At 51.1% G+C, this 21,789-nt stretch overlaps 1 protein-coding gene across 1 annotated transcript in view; it reads right to left on the minus strand.

The window, feature by feature from the left end:
* MYO7B (myosin VIIB) overlaps positions 1-21,789 on the minus strand; it is a 79,323-nt gene that overhangs the window by 37,041 nt on the left and 20,493 nt on the right. Inside the window, exons 9-18 of the mRNA XM_025404793.1 lie at positions 20,945-21,021; positions 19,779-19,898; positions 19,343-19,485; positions 17,136-17,346; positions 16,561-16,696; positions 12,633-12,796; positions 11,096-11,233; positions 8,353-8,505; positions 7,688-7,786; positions 4,446-4,540 (exon numbers count right to left, since the gene is read on the minus strand). Of these exons, the coding sequence (XP_025260578.1) occupies positions 4,446-4,540; positions 7,688-7,786; positions 8,353-8,505; positions 11,096-11,233; positions 12,633-12,796; positions 16,561-16,696; positions 17,136-17,346; positions 19,343-19,485; positions 19,779-19,898; positions 20,945-21,021 (1,336 nt within the window). The remainder of the gene's footprint in view (positions 1-4,445; positions 4,541-7,687; positions 7,787-8,352; positions 8,506-11,095; positions 11,234-12,632; positions 12,797-16,560; positions 16,697-17,135; positions 17,347-19,342; positions 19,486-19,778; positions 19,899-20,944; positions 21,022-21,789) is intronic.

Below are 21,789 nucleotides of genomic sequence, written 5' to 3' on the forward strand. Positions count from 1 at the left end.
AAAAGGACAAGAATTTTTTTTTTTTTTTTTGAGACAAAATCTTACTCTTGTTGCCCAGGCTGAAGTGCAATGGCATGATCTCAGCTCACCACTACCTTCACCTCCCAGGTTTAAGCAATTCTCCTGCCTCAGCCTCCCGAGTAGCTGAGATTACAGGCACCTGCCACCACGCCCAGCTAATTTTTGTATTTTTAGTAGAGACGGGGTTTCGCCATGTTAGCCAGGCTATCTCAATCTCCTGAACTCAAGTGATCTGCCTGCCTTGGCCTCCAAAGTGCTGGGGTTACAGGTGTGAGCCACCGTGCCCGGCCAGGACAAGAAAATTGACAAATCTTTAGCAAGACTGACAAAGAAAAAAGGGGGAAGACATAAATTGCAAATATCAGGAATGACACAGGGGATATCATTACAGAGTCTGCAGATATCAAGAGGATAATAACGGAACACTATGAACAAATTGACGTACACACATTTGACACTTAGATAACATGGACTAGTTCCTCAGCAAGCACAAATTACCACAACTCGCTCAATATAAAATAATTTGAATCATTCCTATAACTATTAAATAAATTGAATTTATAATTAAAAACTCCCTATAAAAAAATTCCCAGGCCAAGATATTTTCACTGGAGATTTCTGCCAAACATTTAAGGAAAAATCACATCAATTCTACATAATTTCTTCCAGAAAACAGAAGAGGAAACACTTCCTAATTCATTTTATGAAGCTAGTGTTACTCTGATACCAAAACCAGACAAAAGAAAAAAAATCCCCAGACCTCATGAATATAGATGCAAAAATCCTTAATGAAACATTAACAAACAGCATTCAGCAACGTCAAAAAGAATTATACACTAGGACCGAGTGGAGTTTCCTCCAGGGATGCGAAGCTGGTTCAATATTTAAAAATCAGGAAATGTAACTCACCACATTAAAAGGCTAAATGAGAAAAATCACATATCATTATCAACTGACGCAGAAAAAAAATTGACATTCAACACTTGTTCGTGATAAAAACACCCAGAAAACTAGGAATATGGGAAGCTTCCTTGACTTGAGAAAGGGTATCAACGAAAAACCTACAGCTAACATTATATATAAACACACACACACACACACACACACACATATATATACATTTTTTTTTGAGACAGAGTCTTGCTCCGTCGCCCAGGCTGGAGTGCAGTGGTGCAATCTCGGCTCACCGCAAGCTCTGCTTGCTGGGTTCACGCCATTCTCCTGCCTCAGCCTCCCGAGTAGCTGGGACCACAGGTGCCCACCACCACGCCTGGCTAATTTTTTCTTTTTTTTTAGTAGAGATGGGGTTTCACAGTGCTAGCCAGATGGTCTCAATCTCCTGACCTCGTGATCTGCCCGCCTCAGCCTTAACATTATATTTAATGGTTAAAGTCTGAGTGTTTTCCCCCTAAGATAAAGGACTAAGCAAATATATCTGTTCTCACCACCCGAATAATACTGGATGTTCTGGCCACTGCAATAGGCAAGAAAAGGAAATAAAAGACATATGGATTGGGGAAAAAAAAAAAAAAAAGATAGAAAACTGCCCCTATTTGCAGATGACAAGATGATCTACATCGAAAATTCTAAGGAATTTATAAAAAGTGAGCTCAGCAAGGCTGCAGGATATGAAGTCAACACACAAAAATCCAACATATTTCTATTTGCTAGCAATGAATATGCCAATGTCAAAATTAAAAATACAGTACCATTTACAATTACTAAAAAAACATGTAAATCTAATAAAACATGTACAGGGTTTGTATGCTAAAAACTACAAAACATGGACACGTGAAATCAAATAATATCTAAATAAATGGAGCTACATATCATGTTTATGGATTGGAAGATGGATTTAGTAGAGATATTGATTTTCAAATTGCTATACAAGCCTATTACTATCAACAATCCCAGCAAGGTTTTGTTTGTAGATATAGACAAGATTATTTTTATATGTACATGGAAATGCAAAGGAACTAGAATAACTAAAACACTTTTGAAGAAGAAAAGTGGGAAGAATTAGTCTACACAGCTTTAAGACTTATTATGTAACTACGATAAACAAGATGCTGTGGCATTGTGGAGGGATAGAGTCATCGACCAATGGAATGGGATACAGAACCTAGAAATAGACCCACACCACTAGGTTTTGATAAAGATGTAAAAGCAATTCACTGACGGAAGGATAGACTTTTTGAAATGAATAATACTGGGGAGAAAACCATAGGAAAAAAATTTAAAAGAACCTTGACCTAAGTGTCAGGCTGTATACAAAAATTAATTCAAAATGGGCATGTATCATGGACCTACATGTAACATATTTAAAACTACAAAAACTTTTAGAAAAACAGAAAAGAAAATCTTGACAAAGAGTTCTTAGACTCAACACTAAAAGCATGATCCATGAAAGAGAACTTTGACAATTAGACTTTACCAAAATTAAAAACTTTCGCTCTGCAAAGCTCTCTTAAGAGGATAAACAGACAACCTACGGACTGGGAGAAAATATTCACAAACCACATAGCTGAGAGAGGACTAGTATCTAGAATATATAAAGAACTCTCAAAACTCAACAAAGACTCCAATTAGAAAATAAGCAAGCAACATGCAGAGACAGGTCATCAAAGAGGGGACACATACATGACAAGCACACACAAAGGCGTTCCACATTGGGGAATGTTAAGGACAGCCACAATGAGAGATCATCACAGACCTATCAGAAGGGCTAAAATAAACAATGACAACATCAAACACTGGTGAGGATGCAGGGGCACTGAGTCAGCCAGGCACTGCTGGTGGGAATGTAAAACGGTACAGCCACTCTTGAAAACAGTTTGGCAGTTTCTTAAAAAACAAAACTTGTAACCACCGTATGACTCAGTAACTGCACTCCTGGGCATACATCCCAGAGAAACAGCAACTGATGTTCTCACAAAAATCTCATAAACGCTCATAACAGCTTTATTCATCAAAGCCAAAAACTGGAAACAGCCCAGATGTCCTTCTACAGGTGAATGGTTAAACAAACTGTGGGGTATCCATCCCATAGAACACTACCCAGCAATAAAAAGTAACAAAATATTGGCTGGGCGCAGTGGCTCACACCTGTAATCCCAGCACTTTGAGAGACTGAGGCGGGCGGAGCACTTGAGGCCAGGAGTTTGAGACCAGTCTGGGTAACATAGCGAAAACCCGTCTCTACAAAAAACATAATAATTAGCTGGGCATGGTGGCAGGTGCCTGTAGTCCCAGCTACTTTGGAGGCTGAGGCCGGAGGATAGCTTGAGCCCGGAAAGCAGAGGTTGCAGTGAGCCAAGATCGTGCTACTGTACTCCAGCCTGGTTGACTGAGCGAGACTTTGTCTCAAATAAATAAATAAATAAATAAATAAATATTAATGCAAGCAATAACCTGGATGAATCTCCAGAGAAACACGCCAAGTGAAAAAAGCCCACCCCAGGCTGCATGTTGTATAATTCCATGTATATAACATTTGTGCAATGGCAACATTCTAGAAATGCAGAACAGGTTAGAGGTTGCCAGGGTTAAGCAGGGCTGGGGATGGGTGTGAGGGAGGGGGGAATGGTGGTAAGACGTTTTCACCGGGGGAAATGGGTGAAGAGTATACGGCGATATCTCATATTATTTCTTACGACTGCATGTAAATCTACAATAATCTCAAAACAAAAAGCTTCATTTAAAATGCTGGGAGTCAGGGGGGCCAGCCTGCCTGGCCTCCGACTACGTGGGCCTGTTTGGTCAGATGCGGCCTGTTGTCCTGAGATCAGCAGCACCAGAGGCTGGCCCTGAGCTGGCCTCCGGCTTCGCAGCAGCAGAGCTGCCTCTCTAGCTGTGGTCCCTAGCTCCCTGCTCCCTGCCCTGCTCTGTGCCCCCTCCTTCTCTGTTCCCGGGGCTGGCTGTCTTCTCCCACGTTCTCATGCCTGGGTTTCCAGCCCTTGCTATGGTGGCTCAGGAACCCAGGTGAGGGTGGGGCAAGGCAGCAGCGCTGCTGATCTGCTGATCCTGGATTACAACTCGGGCGGTACCCTCTTACTGAGCAGGGAACGCAGGCAAGCCAAGGGTTCTTTTCCCTCCAAAAGCAAATTGCCTCACAACCCAAACCCATACACTGACATAATTGAAGTGGAACGTCAAACCCTGGTTGAGAGCAGGGCTGGCCCTTCATTCGGCTTCTGTCTCTTGCATATGGAGTGTTTTGTGTTTTTTCCAAACATTCCAGTAACGTATCAGAATTCTCTGGCCAACACAGGTTGCAGTGTCCCTGGTTGGAAGGCACTGGAAGATCTCGGTAACCCCAGGGAGGGCCCAGCAGGGACATGTGATCCTGGTTTGTGGGCTGCAGGTCTGTGTGGGGACACTGTGGGCAGGAGTGGGCTGGATGGGCCTTGGGGCAGGGCCGGCACCTGTATCTGTAGCCCCGCAGGACTCTCTGGATGCTGAGCGCCGCTCTGTCCAGCACCTGGCTTCTCTGTACCTCCAGCAGAGTGTCCTGATGATCCTGGAATGGGAGAGACGCCGTCACCAGGCTGCTCACCCTCACCCCACAGCCCCTGCCTGGGGCCTGGGCTCCGTCTCCCGAAGGTAGCGTCTCTCAGGCTTCTCCCAGGAGGGCAGGCCAAAGAAGGAGGCCTTCAAAGTGACCTTAAGGTTGCTCAGAGACAGGAGCTGCAACTGTACCTCCCACCCCAATCCAAGAACTTCCCACATTAGCTCTTTCTTCTTGCTAATTCAATCTGGCATCCTTCATTTCTGCTCTGAAGAATTCAAGAGGGGGCACAAAATTTTCCTGAAGCTGTGTTTTATTTCCCAAAATTCATGTGACATTTGCATTCAACTGTGTAAAAGCCCCATGCTTGTTTCAATATAAAAATGTTTCCCTCAATAATAGTGGGAGATTTTATTTATTTTTTATATTTTTTTGAGACGGAGTCTCGCTCTGTCACCCAGGCTGGAGTGCAGTCGCCGGATCTCAGCTCACTGCAAGCTCCGCCTCCCAGGTTCCCGCCATTCTCCTGCCTCAGCCTCCCGAGTAGCTGGGACTACAGGCGCCCACCACTGCGCCCGGCTAATTTTTTGTATTTTTTTAGTAGAGACGGGGTTTCACTGTGTTAGCCAGGATGGTCTCGATCTCCTGACCTCGTGATCCGCCCGTCTCGGCCTCCCAAAGTGCTGGGATTACAGGCTTGAGCCACCGCGCCCGGCCTAATAGTGGGAGATTTTAACACCCCACTGTTAATATTAGATCATCAAGATAGAAAATTAACAAAGATATTTAGGACTTGAACTCAGCTCTGGATCAAGTGGACCTGATAGATATCTACAGAACTCTCCACCCCAAAACAACAGAGTATACATTCTTCTTGGTGCCACATGGCACTTACTCTAAAATTGATCACATAATCAGAAGTAAAACACCCTCAGCAAATGCAAAAGAACTGAAATCACAACAGTCTGTCAGACCACAGTGCAATCAAATTAGAACTCAGGATTAAGAAACTCACTCAAAACCACACAACTACATAGAAATGGAACAACCCGCTCCTGAATGACTCCTGGGTAAATAATGAAATCAAGGTAGAAATCAAGAAGTTCTTTGAAACCAATTAGAACAAAGAGACAACATACCAGAATCTCTGGGACACAGCTAAAGCAGTGTTAAGAGGGAAAGTTATAGCACTAAATGCCCACCTCGGAAAGCTGGAAAGATCTGAAATCGACACCCTGACATCACAACTAAAATAACTAGAGAACGAAGAGCAAACAAATTTCAAAACTAGCAGAAGACAAGAAAAAACCAAGATTAGAGCAGAACTGAAGGAGATAGAGATACGAAAAACTCTTCAAAAAATCAATGAGTCCAGGAGCTGGTTTTTTGAAAAAATTAATAAAATAGACCACTACCTAGACTAAAAAGGAAGAAGAGAGAGAAGAATCCAATAGACACAATAAAAAATGATAAAAGGGATATCACTACTGAGCCCATGGAAATACAAACCACCAGAGAATAGTATAAAAACCTCTATGCAAATAAACTAGAAAATCTAGAAGAAATGGATAAATTCCTAGACACATACACCCTCCCAAGACTGAACAAGGAAGAAGTTGAATCCCTGAATAGATCAGTAACAAGTTCTGAAATTAAGGCAATAATAAACAGCCTACCAACCAAAAAAAGCCCAGGACCAGATGGATTTACAGCTGAATTCTATCAGAATTACAAAGAACAGCTGATACCTTTTTTTTTTTTTGAAACTATTCCAAACAATTGAAAAGGAGGGACTCCTCCCTGACTCATTCTATGAGGCCAGCATCATCCTGATACCAAAACCTGGCAGAGATACAACAAAAGAAGAAAACTTCAGGCCAATATTCCTGATGAACATCTATGCAAAAATTCTCAATAAAATACTGGCAAACTGAATCCAGCAGCACATCAAAAAGCTTATCCACCACAATCAAGTTGGTTTCATCCCCACGATGCAAGGCTGGTTCAACATACGCAAATCAATAAACATAATTCACCACATAAACAAATCTAAAGACAAAAACCACATGATTATCTCAATAGATGCAGAAAAGGCCTTCGATAAAATTCAACATCGCTTTATGTTAAAAAAAAAAAAACTCTCAATAAACTAGGTATTGAAGGAACACACCTCAAGATAATAAGAGCCATTTATGACAAACCCACAGTGCCCTGAGATGGTCCCTCTGCTGGCCTTGCCTCCCCCACTAAATTGGAAGCCACTCGGTTTCTTCCTGCACATCTTAGCCTCTGAGCCCCAGCACAGCCTGACTATTGCACGGTCAAATGGACAGACAGACCCATTAGAGGGCTGGGGCCAGGAGGGCCCTCTGAGGACACATGTGGGCAGGTGGGCAGGCACTATGGGGGAAGAGGAAGGGGCAGCAGGGGTGGGTGGGGGCTCTGGCGAGCTGGCAAAGCGTCCTCCCAACTCTGCTCCCAGCTCTTCCTCTTCCCTCTCACTGTGCTGGCCCGCGGAGGCTTAGAAGGCTAGGGGACAGGGAGGTTCCCTCCTCAGTGGTTGTGACCCAAGTGGCACTTCTGGAGGGCCCCGAAGCTTCCTTTGTGTGACTTCAGCTCCCTGTGCATTTTGGGGGAGGCAGGTGGTGGCGGTGATGCTCGCACAAGCCTCCTAAGGACAAGCCACTTTGTGGGGAGTTGATACACAGCCCTCTTCCACTAAAGCAGTAGCCCTCCAGGCTCCGCAGAGGCTGGGCCGCCCCAGTGTGGGGAAGCCTGCATGGCAGGATGTGGTTCCCGGCATGATGGAGGCAGGTCTCAGGACACCGGCAGACCGCCCTGAGCTCCTGGGTGCTGCCCCGTGGCTGGAAGGCGCCTCCTCTGCACCCTCAGGCCTTGCCCTAGGTGCCCCTCTGAGAAGCCTCCTGGGCTTCCACAGGCTGGGCTGGCCCTCCCCAGTCCCCTCACCACTACCTCATTGTCCCCTAGTGTGATGTTCTACATCCAGGGGTGCCCTGAGGGTGGGGACCACGCTTTGAGCTGCTGCCCAGTGCCATTGGCTCAGGGCACATGGACCATGGACCCCGGGCCTGGTGCAAGAGCTGACAAGCCCACCAGCTACAGGAGGCCGTAAGGCCAGCTGGTTCCTGGAGGTCTCACCTTCAGGAAAATTTTGGTCTTCCCCACTTTCCAGTCTTTGTCTGTCCGCAGCCACATGTCAGCGATGCCCAGGGTCATCTGGCGGAACTTGCCTCGCAGCTGCCAAGACCAAACGGGGGTGTAGGTGGGATAGAGGGCAGAGACCCCTCGGCGGCTCTCTGGGGGTGGAGTCTCCCTCCTCGTCCCACAGGCTCCCCCATCAGGGGCTGCCCGCGCCCCAGCCCAGGCACAGGCACAACGGGAACCTCGAGCAGGGGTTGGGGTGAGGAGGGAACTCGGGGCCTGGGGCCTCCATGTGTTGTGGGACGCTTGGCCCCAGCCAGGCCCAGCCTCAGGATGGCTGAGAGTTCCAGACCGGACAGGAAGAACCTCGGGCCCCAGTAGCTTTCTGGCCCCACCTCGGCTCTCCGACGCGGTAGGAGAGAACGTGTCTACTGTACAACTACAGACACGGTCCAGAAGGAACCGCTGCGGCCGCCAGCTCTCCCGGACCCCAGGGAAAGCCCCTCACCTCCGCGGCGCTGGGAGAGGGCCAGGGCAGGGCGGGAGGAGGCGAGAGGGAGGAAGGACAGGGCTCATGGCAAGGCTGGGGCCGGGGAGGGCAGCGGGAGGCCGAGGGGAAGGCCGGGGATGGACAGCGGTGGCCGTCCCCGAGGGGCACTGACCTGCATCCGCACGGCGCTGGGCAGCAGCGCGCCGAACCTCTGCGAGAACTCCTCGAACGTGTAGCGGATGGGGAAGCCGGACTTGCGGATGCGCACGGTCTCCATCATGCCCGAGTATCGCAGCTGCCGCAGACACAGCTCCCGGTCGAACAGCTGTGGGCGGACGCGGGGCGCTGACCCGGTGCAACCCCCCTCCTTTGCAGGGACCCCCCTTCCTGGCACCCCACCATCGGGCACGGGTCCACAGCCAGAGGTCAGTGTGTCCAGCCCCTCGCCCTGCCCGCCCCCACTGTCCTCCAGAGATGGAAAAACTACACAAATGAGACTTCAGTAAGGCTACCTTTTGAAGAGAGTAGTGCAAGTAGTTGAAAAACCCATAGAGTTGTCAAGGAGATAAAAGTCGATAGCATTGGAAACTGTGGCACCCACAGAAACACGATACTCCCATCACTCTCAACTACCCGAAGCGCTGTGAGTGTAAACGTCCTCTGCACATGGCCAGTTAAAATGCTCTTTTTAAAAAAGTTTTATTTATTTATTTACTTTTTTGAGATGGAGTCTCGTTCTGTCGCCCAGGGTGGAGTGCAGTGGCACGATCTCGGCTCACTGCAACCTCTGCCTCCTGGGTGCAGGCGATTCTCCTGCCTCAGCCTCCCCCGTAGCTGGGATTACAGGCGTGTGGCACCACGCCGGGATAAGTTTTGTATTTTTAGTTAAAGACGGAGTTTCACCATGTTGGCCAGGCTGGTCACCAGCTCCTGAGCTTAAATGGTCCACCCGCCTTGGCGTCCCAGAGTGTTAGGATTACAGGCCTGAGCCACCGCGCCTGGCCCAGTTAAAAATGTTTTTAAGCGCCCCTTGCCTACATAGGTCAGGGTGGAAACCTGCCCCGTAGGCACTTAGAGTTTCATGGTGCCTCCCCCACAATAGTTAAATGAAAAAATAAATCTACTCAGAGGCAGAAAATATCCTCATCAACTTAGTCTCTCCCTCCCAGGAGATGGAGGTCAGAGTGAGACCTGGAATGGGGGCCGGGAGGGGTGTGCGGGGCAGTGGAGGGCCCTTGGCCCCAGGGAGCTGAGCCGTCTTTTGCTTGGAGGCGAGTGTGACCGGCAGAGAAATGGCATGATGTCCTTCCCTGGGGTGTCAGGCTTCAGCAGAGGTTCCAAGACTCTGCCATGGCTTGGATTCTAGAGAGCCCCCTCCACCTACAAGCCAGGAGTCTCTGGGGGACCCTGGGGAACGCCTCTGATCCCGCAAGCCCACAAGCGGGCACTGTTACCCTACCTGCAAGGCCACAGCGCCAACTGCTGGTGGGGTCCAGGCCACACTGCGCTTAGCCTCGGGTAAGTGTTCAGCTGCGCTTCACTGACAATTTCCTAAGTGCCTGGCGTTTCTCACTGAATCAACAGCCCTACCTGGTGTGGGTGATTGGCTCCAATTTAAAGATGAGGTGCCTGAGGCACAGGGTCACGCTTCTAAGGGGCTGAACCTGGGTTTGGACCCTGAGCCTATCTGGGCTTCCCCCTACATACCACACAGCAGGGCAGCTGCCACCAATGAGAGATGTCCCAGCCAGAGGCACTCTCAACCCCTGAGCTTCAGCCTCAGGCCTGCCTGCCTGTCCTGCAGCTCCCAGCTCCCAAGGTAGGCAGGGTGGGAATGAGCCAGGGGTCTCTGGGAGCCCAGCTACTTCTCCCAGCAGTTAAGGAACAAGACAGGTTATCTCATATCTGCCTATTGTGCCTTCAAGGAAGATGCAACCTAGATTTCATAAGGCAAGCCCCATTTAATTTTTTTAGAGACAGGGTCTTGCTTTGTCACCCAGGCTGAAGTGTAGTGGTGTGATCATAGCTCACTGCAGCCTCGACCTCCTGGGCTCAAGTGATCCTCCTCCCTCAGCCTCCTGAGTAACTGAGACTATAGGCACATACCACCATACCTAGCTAATTTTATACTTTTAAATTTTTTTTTGCAGAGATAAGGTCTTGCTATGTTGCCCAGGCTGGCCTCAAGCAATCCTCCCGCCTCAACCTCACAAAGTGCTGGGATTACAAGCGTGAGCTACTGCACCCAGATCAAACTTAATTTCACATAGTTTTATTCTTTCCAAAAAAGCATTTAATTTCATGTAATATTTTTATTCCCTTATGGGGATAAAACCATTTTATATTGTTTCAGTTGATGTCTCCTAGTTTGGGGAATCCCTGCATATGCAGGCTCTGGGTGAGACTCCCCAGCCAGTGAAGCAGGGACTTCCTTATGGGCGGGGAGTAGGCTGTCACCCCCTCACCATCTCACATCAGGTAAAGATGACTTTCTGCAGGGCTTGGTGAAAGGAGTGGTGTCAGCCTCTGAAGTCCTATTACTGATTGCTGCCTTTGTTGAGCGTGGTTTACACATGGGACATGTGCTGCAAACCTCATGTCCAACCCTCAGGGCCTTCCTGCAGGCAGGAGCAAGTCTGACTTTACAAAAGGGAAAACTGAGGCTCACAGCAGCAAAGAGCCAGGCCAAGAACACACAGAAGATGCATGGAGGTCTCAGCAACCAAAGCCCTGCAGGTCACTGACCTTCACATGACCTAGACTGGTCGCCTTACCCCAGTGTACTTATCTGTAAGGTAGGGGCAGTAACAGCTCTGACACTAGCCAGGCCCTGGCAGAGGGAGTGACCACAACCCTAGAGGCCATCAGCCTCCTCCTCCTCCCTCCTTTACTGTGCCCCAGCCTCCTGTCATTACCAGCGGCTTCTTATATTCATTAGGTTTGATGCAGCGGATGAAGTAAGGCTGGCAGTTGGTCAGAATTTTCATCAGCTGGTCCAGAGACTGTTTGAACTGGCCTGCTAAGGTGGAGGGCCGTTTATTTGAATCTGCAGACTGTGAATGGAAGCACAAAGCACAGGTGGGTCCCAGGAGCCATGTCCTGGGACAGCTGACCCCATAGTCCAGCAAGGGCTGCTGCCAAGGCCCTGCAGGTGGGGTGGTGCATCCACCTGGTCAAGAACCCACTCACCCACCCATCCATCTATCCATCCACCCACTCATTCACCCATCCAGTCACATACCCATCAACTCACCCATCCATCCACCTACCCATCACCCATCCACCCACTCACCCATCCATCTACCCACCCACCCATGCATCCATCCATTCACCCATCCACCCACCCATCCATCCACCCACTCACCCATCCATCTACCCACCCACCCATGTATCCATCCATTCACCCATCCACCCACCCATCCATCCATCCACTCACCCACCCACACAGCCACCTGCCCGTCCATCTATCCATCCACCCACTCACCCATCCATTTACCCATCCACCCACCCATCCATCCATCCATCCACTCACCCATCCACATAGCCACCCACCCATCCATCTATCCATCCACCCACCCACCCATCCATCCATCCACTCACCCACCCACACAGCCACCTGCCCATCCGTCTACCCACCCATCCATCCACCCACTCACCCATCCATCTACCCACCCACCCATGTATCCATCCATTCACCCATCCACCCACCCATCCATCCATCCACTCACCCACCCACACAGCCACCTGCCCGTCCATCTATCCATCCACCCACTCACCCATCCATTTACCCATCCACCCACCCATCCATCCATCCATCCACTCACCCATCCACATAGCCACTCACCCATCCATCTATCCATCCACCCACCCACCCATCCATCCATCCACTCACCCACCCACACAGCCACCTGCCCATCCGTCTATCCATCCACTCACTCACCCATCCACCCACCCATCCACCCATCCATTCACCCATCCACCCACCCACACAGCCACCCACACAGCCACCTGCCCATCGAACCATCCTTCCACCCATCCATCCATCCATCCACCCACCCACCCATCCACCCATCCATCCATCCACTCACCCATCCACACAGCCACCCACCCACCCATCCATCCATCCACTCATCCATCCATCCATCCACCCAACCATCCACACACCCATCGACCCATCCACTCACCCACCCATCCGTCTACCCACCCATCCATCCACCCACCCACCACCCATCGACCCACTCACCCATCCATCCACCAACCCACCCATTCACCCATCCATTTACCTATCCACCCACACATCCATCCATCCGCCCATCCATCCATTGCAGGTTTCCCAAGTGCCTGCTGCATGCTGGGGACCCACAGGTGATTAAAACAGTCTTTCCTGTACATATATGTCTGGCCCTGTAGCCATCAGGGGTGAGAGACCCAGGAGGGTGCCTGGGAGCCCACCTTGAAGAGATGGTTTCCTGCCTTTGCCTGGCGGATGGTCCCATGGCCCAGCCTGGTCTCTGCTGACTCCAGGTTGAATATCTCCCTCAGAAACTTGTTTTTGGAGGAGTAAACCACGGTGAGGATATCTGTGCTCAGCACATCTCGGTTTTTCTCCAGGAAGCCTATGGGGACACGGGACCCACCCAGCATCCCAGCTCAGCCATCACTGCCCACCCGTGGGGAAGAAAAGGGCAGTGGGGGGGAATACAGGATGCCTAGAGGAACCCCCTCCTGCACAGGCCCCACTAAGGCCATGCTCCCCACCCCTCTAGCCAGGCATGGCCCCCACCATCTACCCAGCACAAAGTAACTCCTCCCATCTAAACTCTGGACCCCCCAAATTCCCATTCCCACTCCAGCCCCCTCGTCTAAGCTGCCACCGTCCTCCTGTCTCTGGGCAGATCCCGCTAGGGCTAAGGCTCCTTCAGGCTGAAAATAGATGAAGCCTCCAATAATAGGAGAAAGGCAGTGTCATGGGCTAAATTGTGTCCCCTAAAATTCATATGTTGGTGTCCTAACACCCTATACATCAGAACATGACTGTGTGTGGACATAGGGCCTTTAAAGAGGGGATTAAAGTAAAATGAGGTCATTAGGATGGGCCCTAATCCGGTATGACTAGTGTCATTATAAGAAGGGAGATGAGGCCGGGTGCGGTGGCTCACACTTGTAATCCCAGCACTTTGGGAGGCTAAGGCAGGTGGATCATGAGGTCAGGAGTTTGAGACCAGCCTGACCAACATGGTGAAACACTGTCTCTGCTAAAAATACAAAAATTAGCCAGGCATGGTGGTGCATGCCTATAATCTCAGCTACTCAGGAGCCTGGGGCAGGAGAATCACTTGAACCTGGGAGGCAGAGGTTGCAGTGAGCTGAGATCACACTATTGTACTCCAGCTTGGGTGACACAGTGAGACTCCATCTCAAAAAAAAAAAAAAGAAAGAAAAGAAGGGGAGATGAGGACACAGACACAAACAGGGAAGGAATGCCATATGAGGACACAGGGAGAAGATGGCCATCTGCATACAAAGGAGAGATGCCTCATAAGGGGATTAAACCTGCCAACACCTTGATCTTGGACTTCCAGCCTCTAGAACTCCGAGACAGTAATTGCTGTTGTTTAAGCCACTCAGTCTGTGGTGTTTGTTACTCTTGCCCTAGTGACTAATACAGGCATGGCTCCAGGGGTTGAGAAGATCCCACATCTCCCCTTCAGCCATCATTAAGAATGGCTTAGTCCTGCAGTAGGGACAGAACCACACTGACAAGATGAGCTGCTCCTCAAAGCCAGGCTCCATGAGGCCAGGGGCTGCACTGCTTGGTCTTTAAGGACCAACTCCCAAGGGCACGACCCTGACTTTCCTCTTTCACTTTGCTCCCCTTAAGTCAGCCCAGCTTTTAGTGGTATGCCCTGTGCACACCTGCACAGCCTGCTGTGGATCTGGAGAGGCAGAGTCAAGGGTGGGAGAGGGAAGGGAGCCTGTTTCCCACCTCTTCCTGCAGGTGTCTGTGAGGGGAGCGGCACCAGGGGGGCTGCACTGGGTGCTGGGCGGGCGGTAGACACTCAGTGACACCCTGCGCTCCTGAGGCTCAGGCAGAGTTCCCCACCAGGGGCAGGGAGCTCCCTGGATGTTTTCGGGGTGGGGAGGGTTGAGACACTCCTGGGTTCAGTATTCCAATAGGCAGAGTAAGTGAAGCCGAGGTTATTAGCACAACAGGGTATCCAAAATAAAAAGAAGGCTTAGCTTTAATTAATATTTCTAGAATTCTGCAACCAGAAAATCTAGAATCGACCTTAATCTTAGCATTATGTAAGTTTCCTATCATTTCAAAAAATAAAACTCAGCCTTGAATTGCCCCATGGAGGATGGGCTCAGTATCTTCTTTGTGTCCCAGGACCTTGAAGGTCCGATTGGCTCCAGCCTCTTCCTTTTCCAAGAGCCCAAAGCCAGGATCTGGCAGGAACTATGAAGGAGCCACGGCACCTTTCCCTTTCTCCCCTGGCCTCCCAATGCCTAGCCTGTTCTGAGTAAATGACCACCCTCTACTCAAAAGAATCATCCCTGGATTCCTGTCCCCAGTTTAAATAGACCAGAACACCTCTTCACTTCTCCACATGAGGTGCAGAGAGTGACCCTCTGGCCGCCCCTGACCACAGCAGCCCATGGTCACCTTCCTTGTTTTTCCTAGCACACCCATAGGGTGACCACCCCAGGCCTTCACTTCTTCAATCAAAACCATTACTGACCCTCTCTCAACATATCCCAAAAATTAAAATGGGTCAAAGACCTAATGTAAAAACTAACACTAAAAAAACTTAGAAGAAAACATAGGGATAAATCTTCATGACCTTATATTTGACCCTGGACTCTTAGATATGACACAAGCAAAGAAAGGAAAATAGATAAGTTGGATTTCTTCAAAATGAAAGCTTTTTGGGCCTCACAGGACACCATCAAGCAGATGAAAAGACAATCCACAGAATGAGAAAATAATTTACTAATCACATATTAGGTACTTGTATCCAGAGTAATAAAGAACTTTTACAACTCAACAATAAAAAGACAACCCAATGAAAACACGGGCAAAGCGTTTAAGTAGACATCCCTCCAAAGAAGACGTGCAAATGGCCAACAAGCATATGAAAAGGTGATCGACATCCTTAGCCATCGGGGGATGCAGATGCAAATTACACTGAGACTTCAAACCCACTAGGGTAGCTATAATGAAAAAGACAGACAATCACACGTGTAGGCGAGGATGCGGAGGAACTGGAGCCCTCATACAATGCTAGTGGGAATGTAAAATGGTACAGTCGCTTTGGAAAACAGTTTGGCGGTTCCTCGAACAGTTAAACATAGAGTTATTATATGACACAGCAATTCTGCTGCTAGGTAGATACCCAGGGGAAATGAAAACATATGCCCGCACTAACACTTGTACATGGGTGTTCGTAGCTGTGTTATTCATAATAGGCAAAAAGTGGAAAAAACCCAAATGTCCATCCACTGATGACGAGATAAACAAACATTCCAGATAATGGAATGTTTTCTGCATGAAAAGACATGGAGCACTGACACGTGCTACAACATAGATGAACGTTGAAAACATGATGCTGGCCGGGTGCGGTGGCTCACGCCTGTAATCCCAGCACTTTGGGAGGCCGAGGTGGGCGGATCACGAGGTCAGGAGATTGAGATCATCCTGGCTAACACGGTGAAACCCCGTCTCTACTAAAAAAATACGAAAAATTAGCTGGGCGTGGTGGCAGGCGCCTGTAGTCTCAGCTACTTGGGAGGCTGAGGCAGAAGAATGGCGTGAACCTGGGAGGCAGAGCTTGCAGTGAGCAGAGATTGCGCCACCGCACTCCAGCCTGGGCGACAGAGCGAGACTCCGTCTCAAAAAAAAAAAAAAAAAAAGAAAGCATGATGCTAAGTGAAAGAAACCAGCCACAAAAGACCATGTATTGTATGGCTCCATTTATGCAAAAAGTCAGAATAGGCAAATCCATAGAGACAGAAAATAGTTGTTGCCCGGGGGGGGAAATCTGAGTGATTGCTCATGAGGGGTTTCTTTTAGGGGTGGCGAAAAAGTTCTAAAATGGTGGCAATCATTAGTATACTCTGGATGTACTACAGTCAAGTTGTACACTTAAAATAGGTAGATAACATGGTGTGTGAATTCTATCTCAATAGAGTTATTACCAAAAACAAAGCAAAACATGCCTGGTCCATTCCATTTTCCTTCTCCAGTAGAAGCCGTACTGCTCATCCCTCTGCCCCACTGCTAGAGCTGCAAAATAGCCCCATCCTCTGAGCCTGCTTTCCACGGTCTCCCTGGAACGCGGTCCAGATTTGGAGGGGGCATGAGAGGAGCTGCACCCACCTTCTGCTTGGTAGTACACCTCGCCGGCAAAATGGGCAATGCCAAATCTTGCATCGTGGATGTTCTTGGGCTGTAGGAAGGCCTTGTTGTTGGCGTGGACACTGTTCAGTTTTTGCAGCATGGTGAGATCTGTCCCCTGGAAGAACGCAGACACCCTATGGGCTGAGGTCCCAGAGTCCAGCCATGGGGAGGTCAGGCTCCAGGGCTTCCTCATGGAGGCAAAGCAATCTGGGCTCAGAATGATTGAGGGCCTCTGTATAGATGGGAAACTAATGCCCAGGGGTCAGTGATTCGTTGCAGGGAGTGAGGGCTGAGCTGGGAGCAGTGCTGGGTCTGCCACCCTCCACCACCAGCTCTTCTGCTCCACTCTCTGAACTATTGTCTGAGGACCCCAGCCGTCAGAGAAGTGGGCCTTGGAGAGGAGGGTCTGTCTGGTTCGGCTGGGGCTCTTTTGCTTATTCCTGGCAGAGGTTTCAGTGACTCTCAGAACATGCGGCCCACCCGAGTGGAGTTTCCCAGCCTCCAAGAGGAGACCCAAAGCAGAGCCTCCACCAGAAGGTCGGCAGAACACACACCTGTGGGAAGCGGCTCTCTTCGTCCAGGAGGGAGATGACGCTCATGGGCTTGAGGGCCAGCAGGTCCAGGGTGGGCCGATTGTCGGTGTAGTGGATATAGTCCCAGGAGATGTTCTCCGAGCGGTACTCCTCCTGCTCCATGGCGAACACGTGCTGCACAAAGAACTGCTGCAGGTGCTCGTTGGCGAAGTTGATGCAGAGTTGCTCGAAGCTGTGAAGGCAAAGTCACTGCCCAGGGGTGGAGTGGGGCCAGCTGAGTCCCCGCTGCAACAGGCTGGAGCCATAGGATCACCAGCCATCTGCACACAGCCACATACAGATATGCCCACAGATGCACATCTCGTGTACACACAGATGCACACTCATTCCTGCACACCCTCTCTCCTCTGACTGCCTCCATCACCGTCACTTTTTCCACCCCACGGCAAAAAGAGAAACGAGGAGGCTCAGCATATCATCAAGTCCTCGCCTTCAGCTTCTCACAGCTGCCTGCCGGGTCCTCTGCCAGGCCTGCCCACCTGACACTGAAACAATTCTTGTGGTCTGAGTGCACACTAGCAGCCCCACCCATGAGCCTTGCTATGGAGATGAGCTTCCGGAGACCCAGCATTGACTGCCGGGCCCCCCTGCATCAACCAGGCATACGCCCTACTGCCTCCGTTCCCAGATCCTCCAACCTGCACCTCCTCCTGCATTCCCTGCCTTGGGAAATGGCCCCTCCACCTACCACCCCTGGCTCAAGTCAGAAACCGAGGAGTTTCCGTCTCTGTCCCTCCTCTCCAGTTCCCGTCAGTTGCCAAAGTCTGGCCCATGCTATCTTCAACACCTGTCCCTCCCAGGGCCAGATGCCAGTGATCCGAATCACACTTGAGCTGGCATTGGGCTAAGTTCTGCCAGCCCTGCCTCTCCCACCTGACTGCAGTGAGCAGGCCCCTGCCCTGCACCCCCGGCTGGCCCTGGGAGGGCTGAGTTCCCAGCATGCTTGCATGTGGAATGGCTTGTGTCTTGACAATCCTGGCTGTCCAAGGGGGGCCTTCTAAATCACTCCCAGATCAGACCTCACTTAGAGACAGGCCTTGGGCAGGGGCCTGCAAGGTCAGGCTAGCCCCCCGGCTCCTCACACAGGGCGCAGAGGCCTCTGCTTCCTGGAGCCAGTGACCTGGTCTCTGTCCCATCAAGCCCTTTCAATGAGCTGGCTCAGGTAAGCTAAATTGCAAAGCCAGTGTTGCCAACCTGCTTATCCCAGTCTTCATGGGACTCCTCTTGCTGGTGATAGTACCGCTGAGCATCACCTGGCCTGGCCTGGCCTGGCTCTGTCGCCTGGTCCCCTCACCACCTTTGTCTATCCGACCCCCAGCCTTCATCACAGTCGCACCTGGCAGCTATCTTCTGACCTGCCTCCTGGTTACAGCTCTCCAGCTTCCAGTCTGGGGTGCCAGGACACTGGGACACCAGGTCAGAGGAGTCCTGCCTTGCCTTCCCCCACAAACTAAAAAGTCAGGGATGGTCCACAAATGCATCTAGCTTCCCCCACTACCTAAGATGATAAGCCAGCCAGATGCAGATGAATCCACGTTACTGATTTCTGTTTCAACCCTGACCTCATGTGGTAATCCACTCTGGCTCATGAGGAGAGCAGGTGGTCCAAGAGGGGTGACACATGCCGGGCGTCAGCCTGGCTCTCAGGGACAGCTTTTAGTTGTACGGCCTTCTCTAGATGGCAGGGCACAGTAGCCACCCCATGCAGAGCACGCAGACCTGTTGGGACTTGCCAGGCCTGGGTGCAGGGTGATGGCCTCCCTCCAACTTGCCCTCTTCAAGAGGAACTGGCAGCCAGGCGTGGTGGCTCAAGCCTGTAATCCCAGCACTTTGGGAGGCCGAGATGGGCAGATCACGAGGTCAGGAGATCGAGACCATCCTGGCTAGCACGGTGAAACCCCGTCTCTACTAAAAAAAAAAATACAAAAAACTAGCCGGGCGAGGTGGCGGGCGCCTGTAGTCCCAGCTACTCGGGAGGCGGAGGCAGGAGAATGGTGTGAACCCGGGAGGCGGAGCTTGCAGTGAGCTGAGATCCGGCCACTGCACTCCAGCCCGGGCAACAGAGCGAGACTCCGTCTCAAAAAAGAAAAAAAAAAAAAAAAAAAAGAGGAACTGGCTTATCTTCTGTTTTCTGGAAGCAGTGGGGCTGGGATCTGAGATCTTCATACCTATTGTTCTCGAAATTTTCAAAGCCAAATATGTCCAGGAGGCCGATGGCCCTCCGCACATTTTTGGGGTCCTGGGCTGGTGGCGTGAAGATGGCGGCATTGATCTTCTTGACAATCCACAGGAAGAGGTGCCCATAGATGCCCTGGAGAGACACAGGGGTGGGAGAATCCTGGGCTTGCAGGCTCAGGAGGAGGTCAACTCCAAGTTCACCTGGAGAGGCCAAATGTCTTGGACCTACTGCAGATGTTATCCCTCCTTCAAAGGCAGGAAACCCGGGCCCAAGAGGCTGAGGAGTCCGTGGTCACCAGGCAGGTGACTGGCAGAGTGGGGACCTGCCCAGGGACCTCTGCTGCGTCCTGCCCTCCACCGGCACAGCAAGGAGCAGAGCCATGGTCAACAGATGGCCATGTGAGCCCTGCTGTCGCAGCTCTGTACCTTGACAAAGGCGTCCCTCCGGTCAGCAGCCTGGACGATGTTCAGGGGCCTGGTGACGAACTCCCCTCGGATGAGGATGGTGTGCTTGGTCAGACAGTCCTGGAGCTCCTGGTGCTGCACCTGGGGAGGCAGGTGGGGGCTGTGTCACACCCGTGGAGCAGTCCCTGGCCCAGCACTCTGACCCGCTTCTGCCAAGTCTTGTTCCCTCTCATGATCAAGCACCTATGCCCACCTAAGGGTGGGCGGAGCCTGAGGCCAGGGCCAGGGCCCTGGGAGCTGTTAGGGAAGGATTCTCCAGCTTGGTGGGCCAAGCCCTTAGTGGGTCTCCCGGGGGCTGAGAAAGGGGCTGGCTCCCCCAGGCTGGCCTTGGAAAACCAGGGTGAGGGAGGGCTCTGAGGCCAGACCTCAGGCATGTCCCTGCGAAATCAGTCCCGCCTGAAGGCTGAGAGTCTAAAGGAGCAAGTGAGTGTGCTGGGCCAGCCCTCCACTGGAGCTGACAAAACCCAGAGTATCTGAGTGCCCTCGAACCAAAAGAAGAATGTTAATAGCGAAATGTACCTAATGTGATTGCTTTATGTATTTATTTCTTGCTCCTGATTCTATTCATTTTCCACCAGAACTGTCAGTGGGGGTGACATGGGGTGCTGCCATGTCGCCATTGCAGAGGTAGCCCCTCACTCAGGGCCTGCTGCCCTTCCTCTAGGCCGAGGCTGCATTTGGCCTGAGAAACAACCAGGAAGGCTAAAGGGATGGACCCCGGACTCACATTCCAGTCTCCCAGAATAGCGCAACCCCGGGAGAAGCCCTGCGGGGTGAGGGCCCAGGGCAGGGCTGGTCTGATGGGTAGGTTGGGGTCCGAGTGGGGAGTGTAGGGACTGGACAGGGCGGAGGGCGAGGACGCTGAGACAGGGCCATCGACAAGCAGGAGGGGATGTGGGGAAAGGGAGGGAACATTCGTTAAAGCCAAACTGGCCATTCCATTGCTCTGTTTGCCACTGCCCCACTCTGCGCCCGCCCTCAGGCACCTGCAGCATATAGAAGGGAGGGGTTTTTGGGAGAGGGGTGGGGGCCTGGGTAAGGTTATGAGAATCAGGTGTCAGGGGTCTGTCTGCCCAGACCTCTGGGGCCACCCACCAAAATGGAAGCTGTGGACACAGCAGCCCTACCTCCAGTAACTTCATCACAGTGGGAAAGGCAGGCGTCTCCATCACGTCTGAGGCATCCAGGTTCTCGAAGACTGAAGCTAGAGAGAGAATCAGGAATCCTGAGTGGGAAAGCAGCCTAGAGCGATGGGAGCCAGGTCCCGACAGGCCCGGGCCCACGGTAGCCCCAGATCCACTCAAGAGAACAGCTGCCCCGGCGTGAGCCACAGCCTCTCCCAGGGTCCTGGGTCATGGTCCCCAAGACCATGGGTCATTGACACCTTAGCTGTTGGTGAACCTGGCAGACCACTTCCTCTTGAGGGGACCAGGGCCCTGGGTCGAAGGGAAGTTTGAAGAAAGGTGGGCCTATTTGGAGGGAGAAGTCTGACTTGGGAAACACGGCAGACACTGGCGCTGGAGAGATGGGCCATCAGGCCCCTCAATCCTTGCTGCTGGGTGTAGAAACCCGAACATTTCATCTCTCATTCAGTCACAGGAAGCAAAGCACTAATGGAGCTCCAGCTGTAAGCCAGGCCCCGCTCTACTGCAACCGTCTCCTGACTGGCCTCCCAGCTTCCGGTTCCTCCTCTTCAACCATTTCCAGCTTAGGACGTGCCAGGCTGGTGGGGGATGGGACCTTTGGGTCTCTTTGTTTTTGCTTTATTTCTTTTTTAAACTGAAAAAAATTGTGACATAAAATATACAGATAAAGAAGTGCATAAAACACAAAGCTGTGTTGTAAAGAATAAAGTCAGCACCATGGAACCACCGCTAAAGCCAAGTCTAGGCTCTGCCAGCACCCACAGCCCTCCGAGGTCCTCGCAGGCTGAGACTGTGTCCCTCTCCTCCAGAGGTAAGCATCCTCCCAA

This window comes from Theropithecus gelada, chromosome 12 (genome assembly GCF_003255815.1).
Source record: "Theropithecus gelada isolate Dixy chromosome 12, Tgel_1.0, whole genome shotgun sequence".
In the NCBI taxonomy this organism is placed as follows: Eukaryota; Metazoa; Chordata; class Mammalia; order Primates; family Cercopithecidae; genus Theropithecus; species Theropithecus gelada.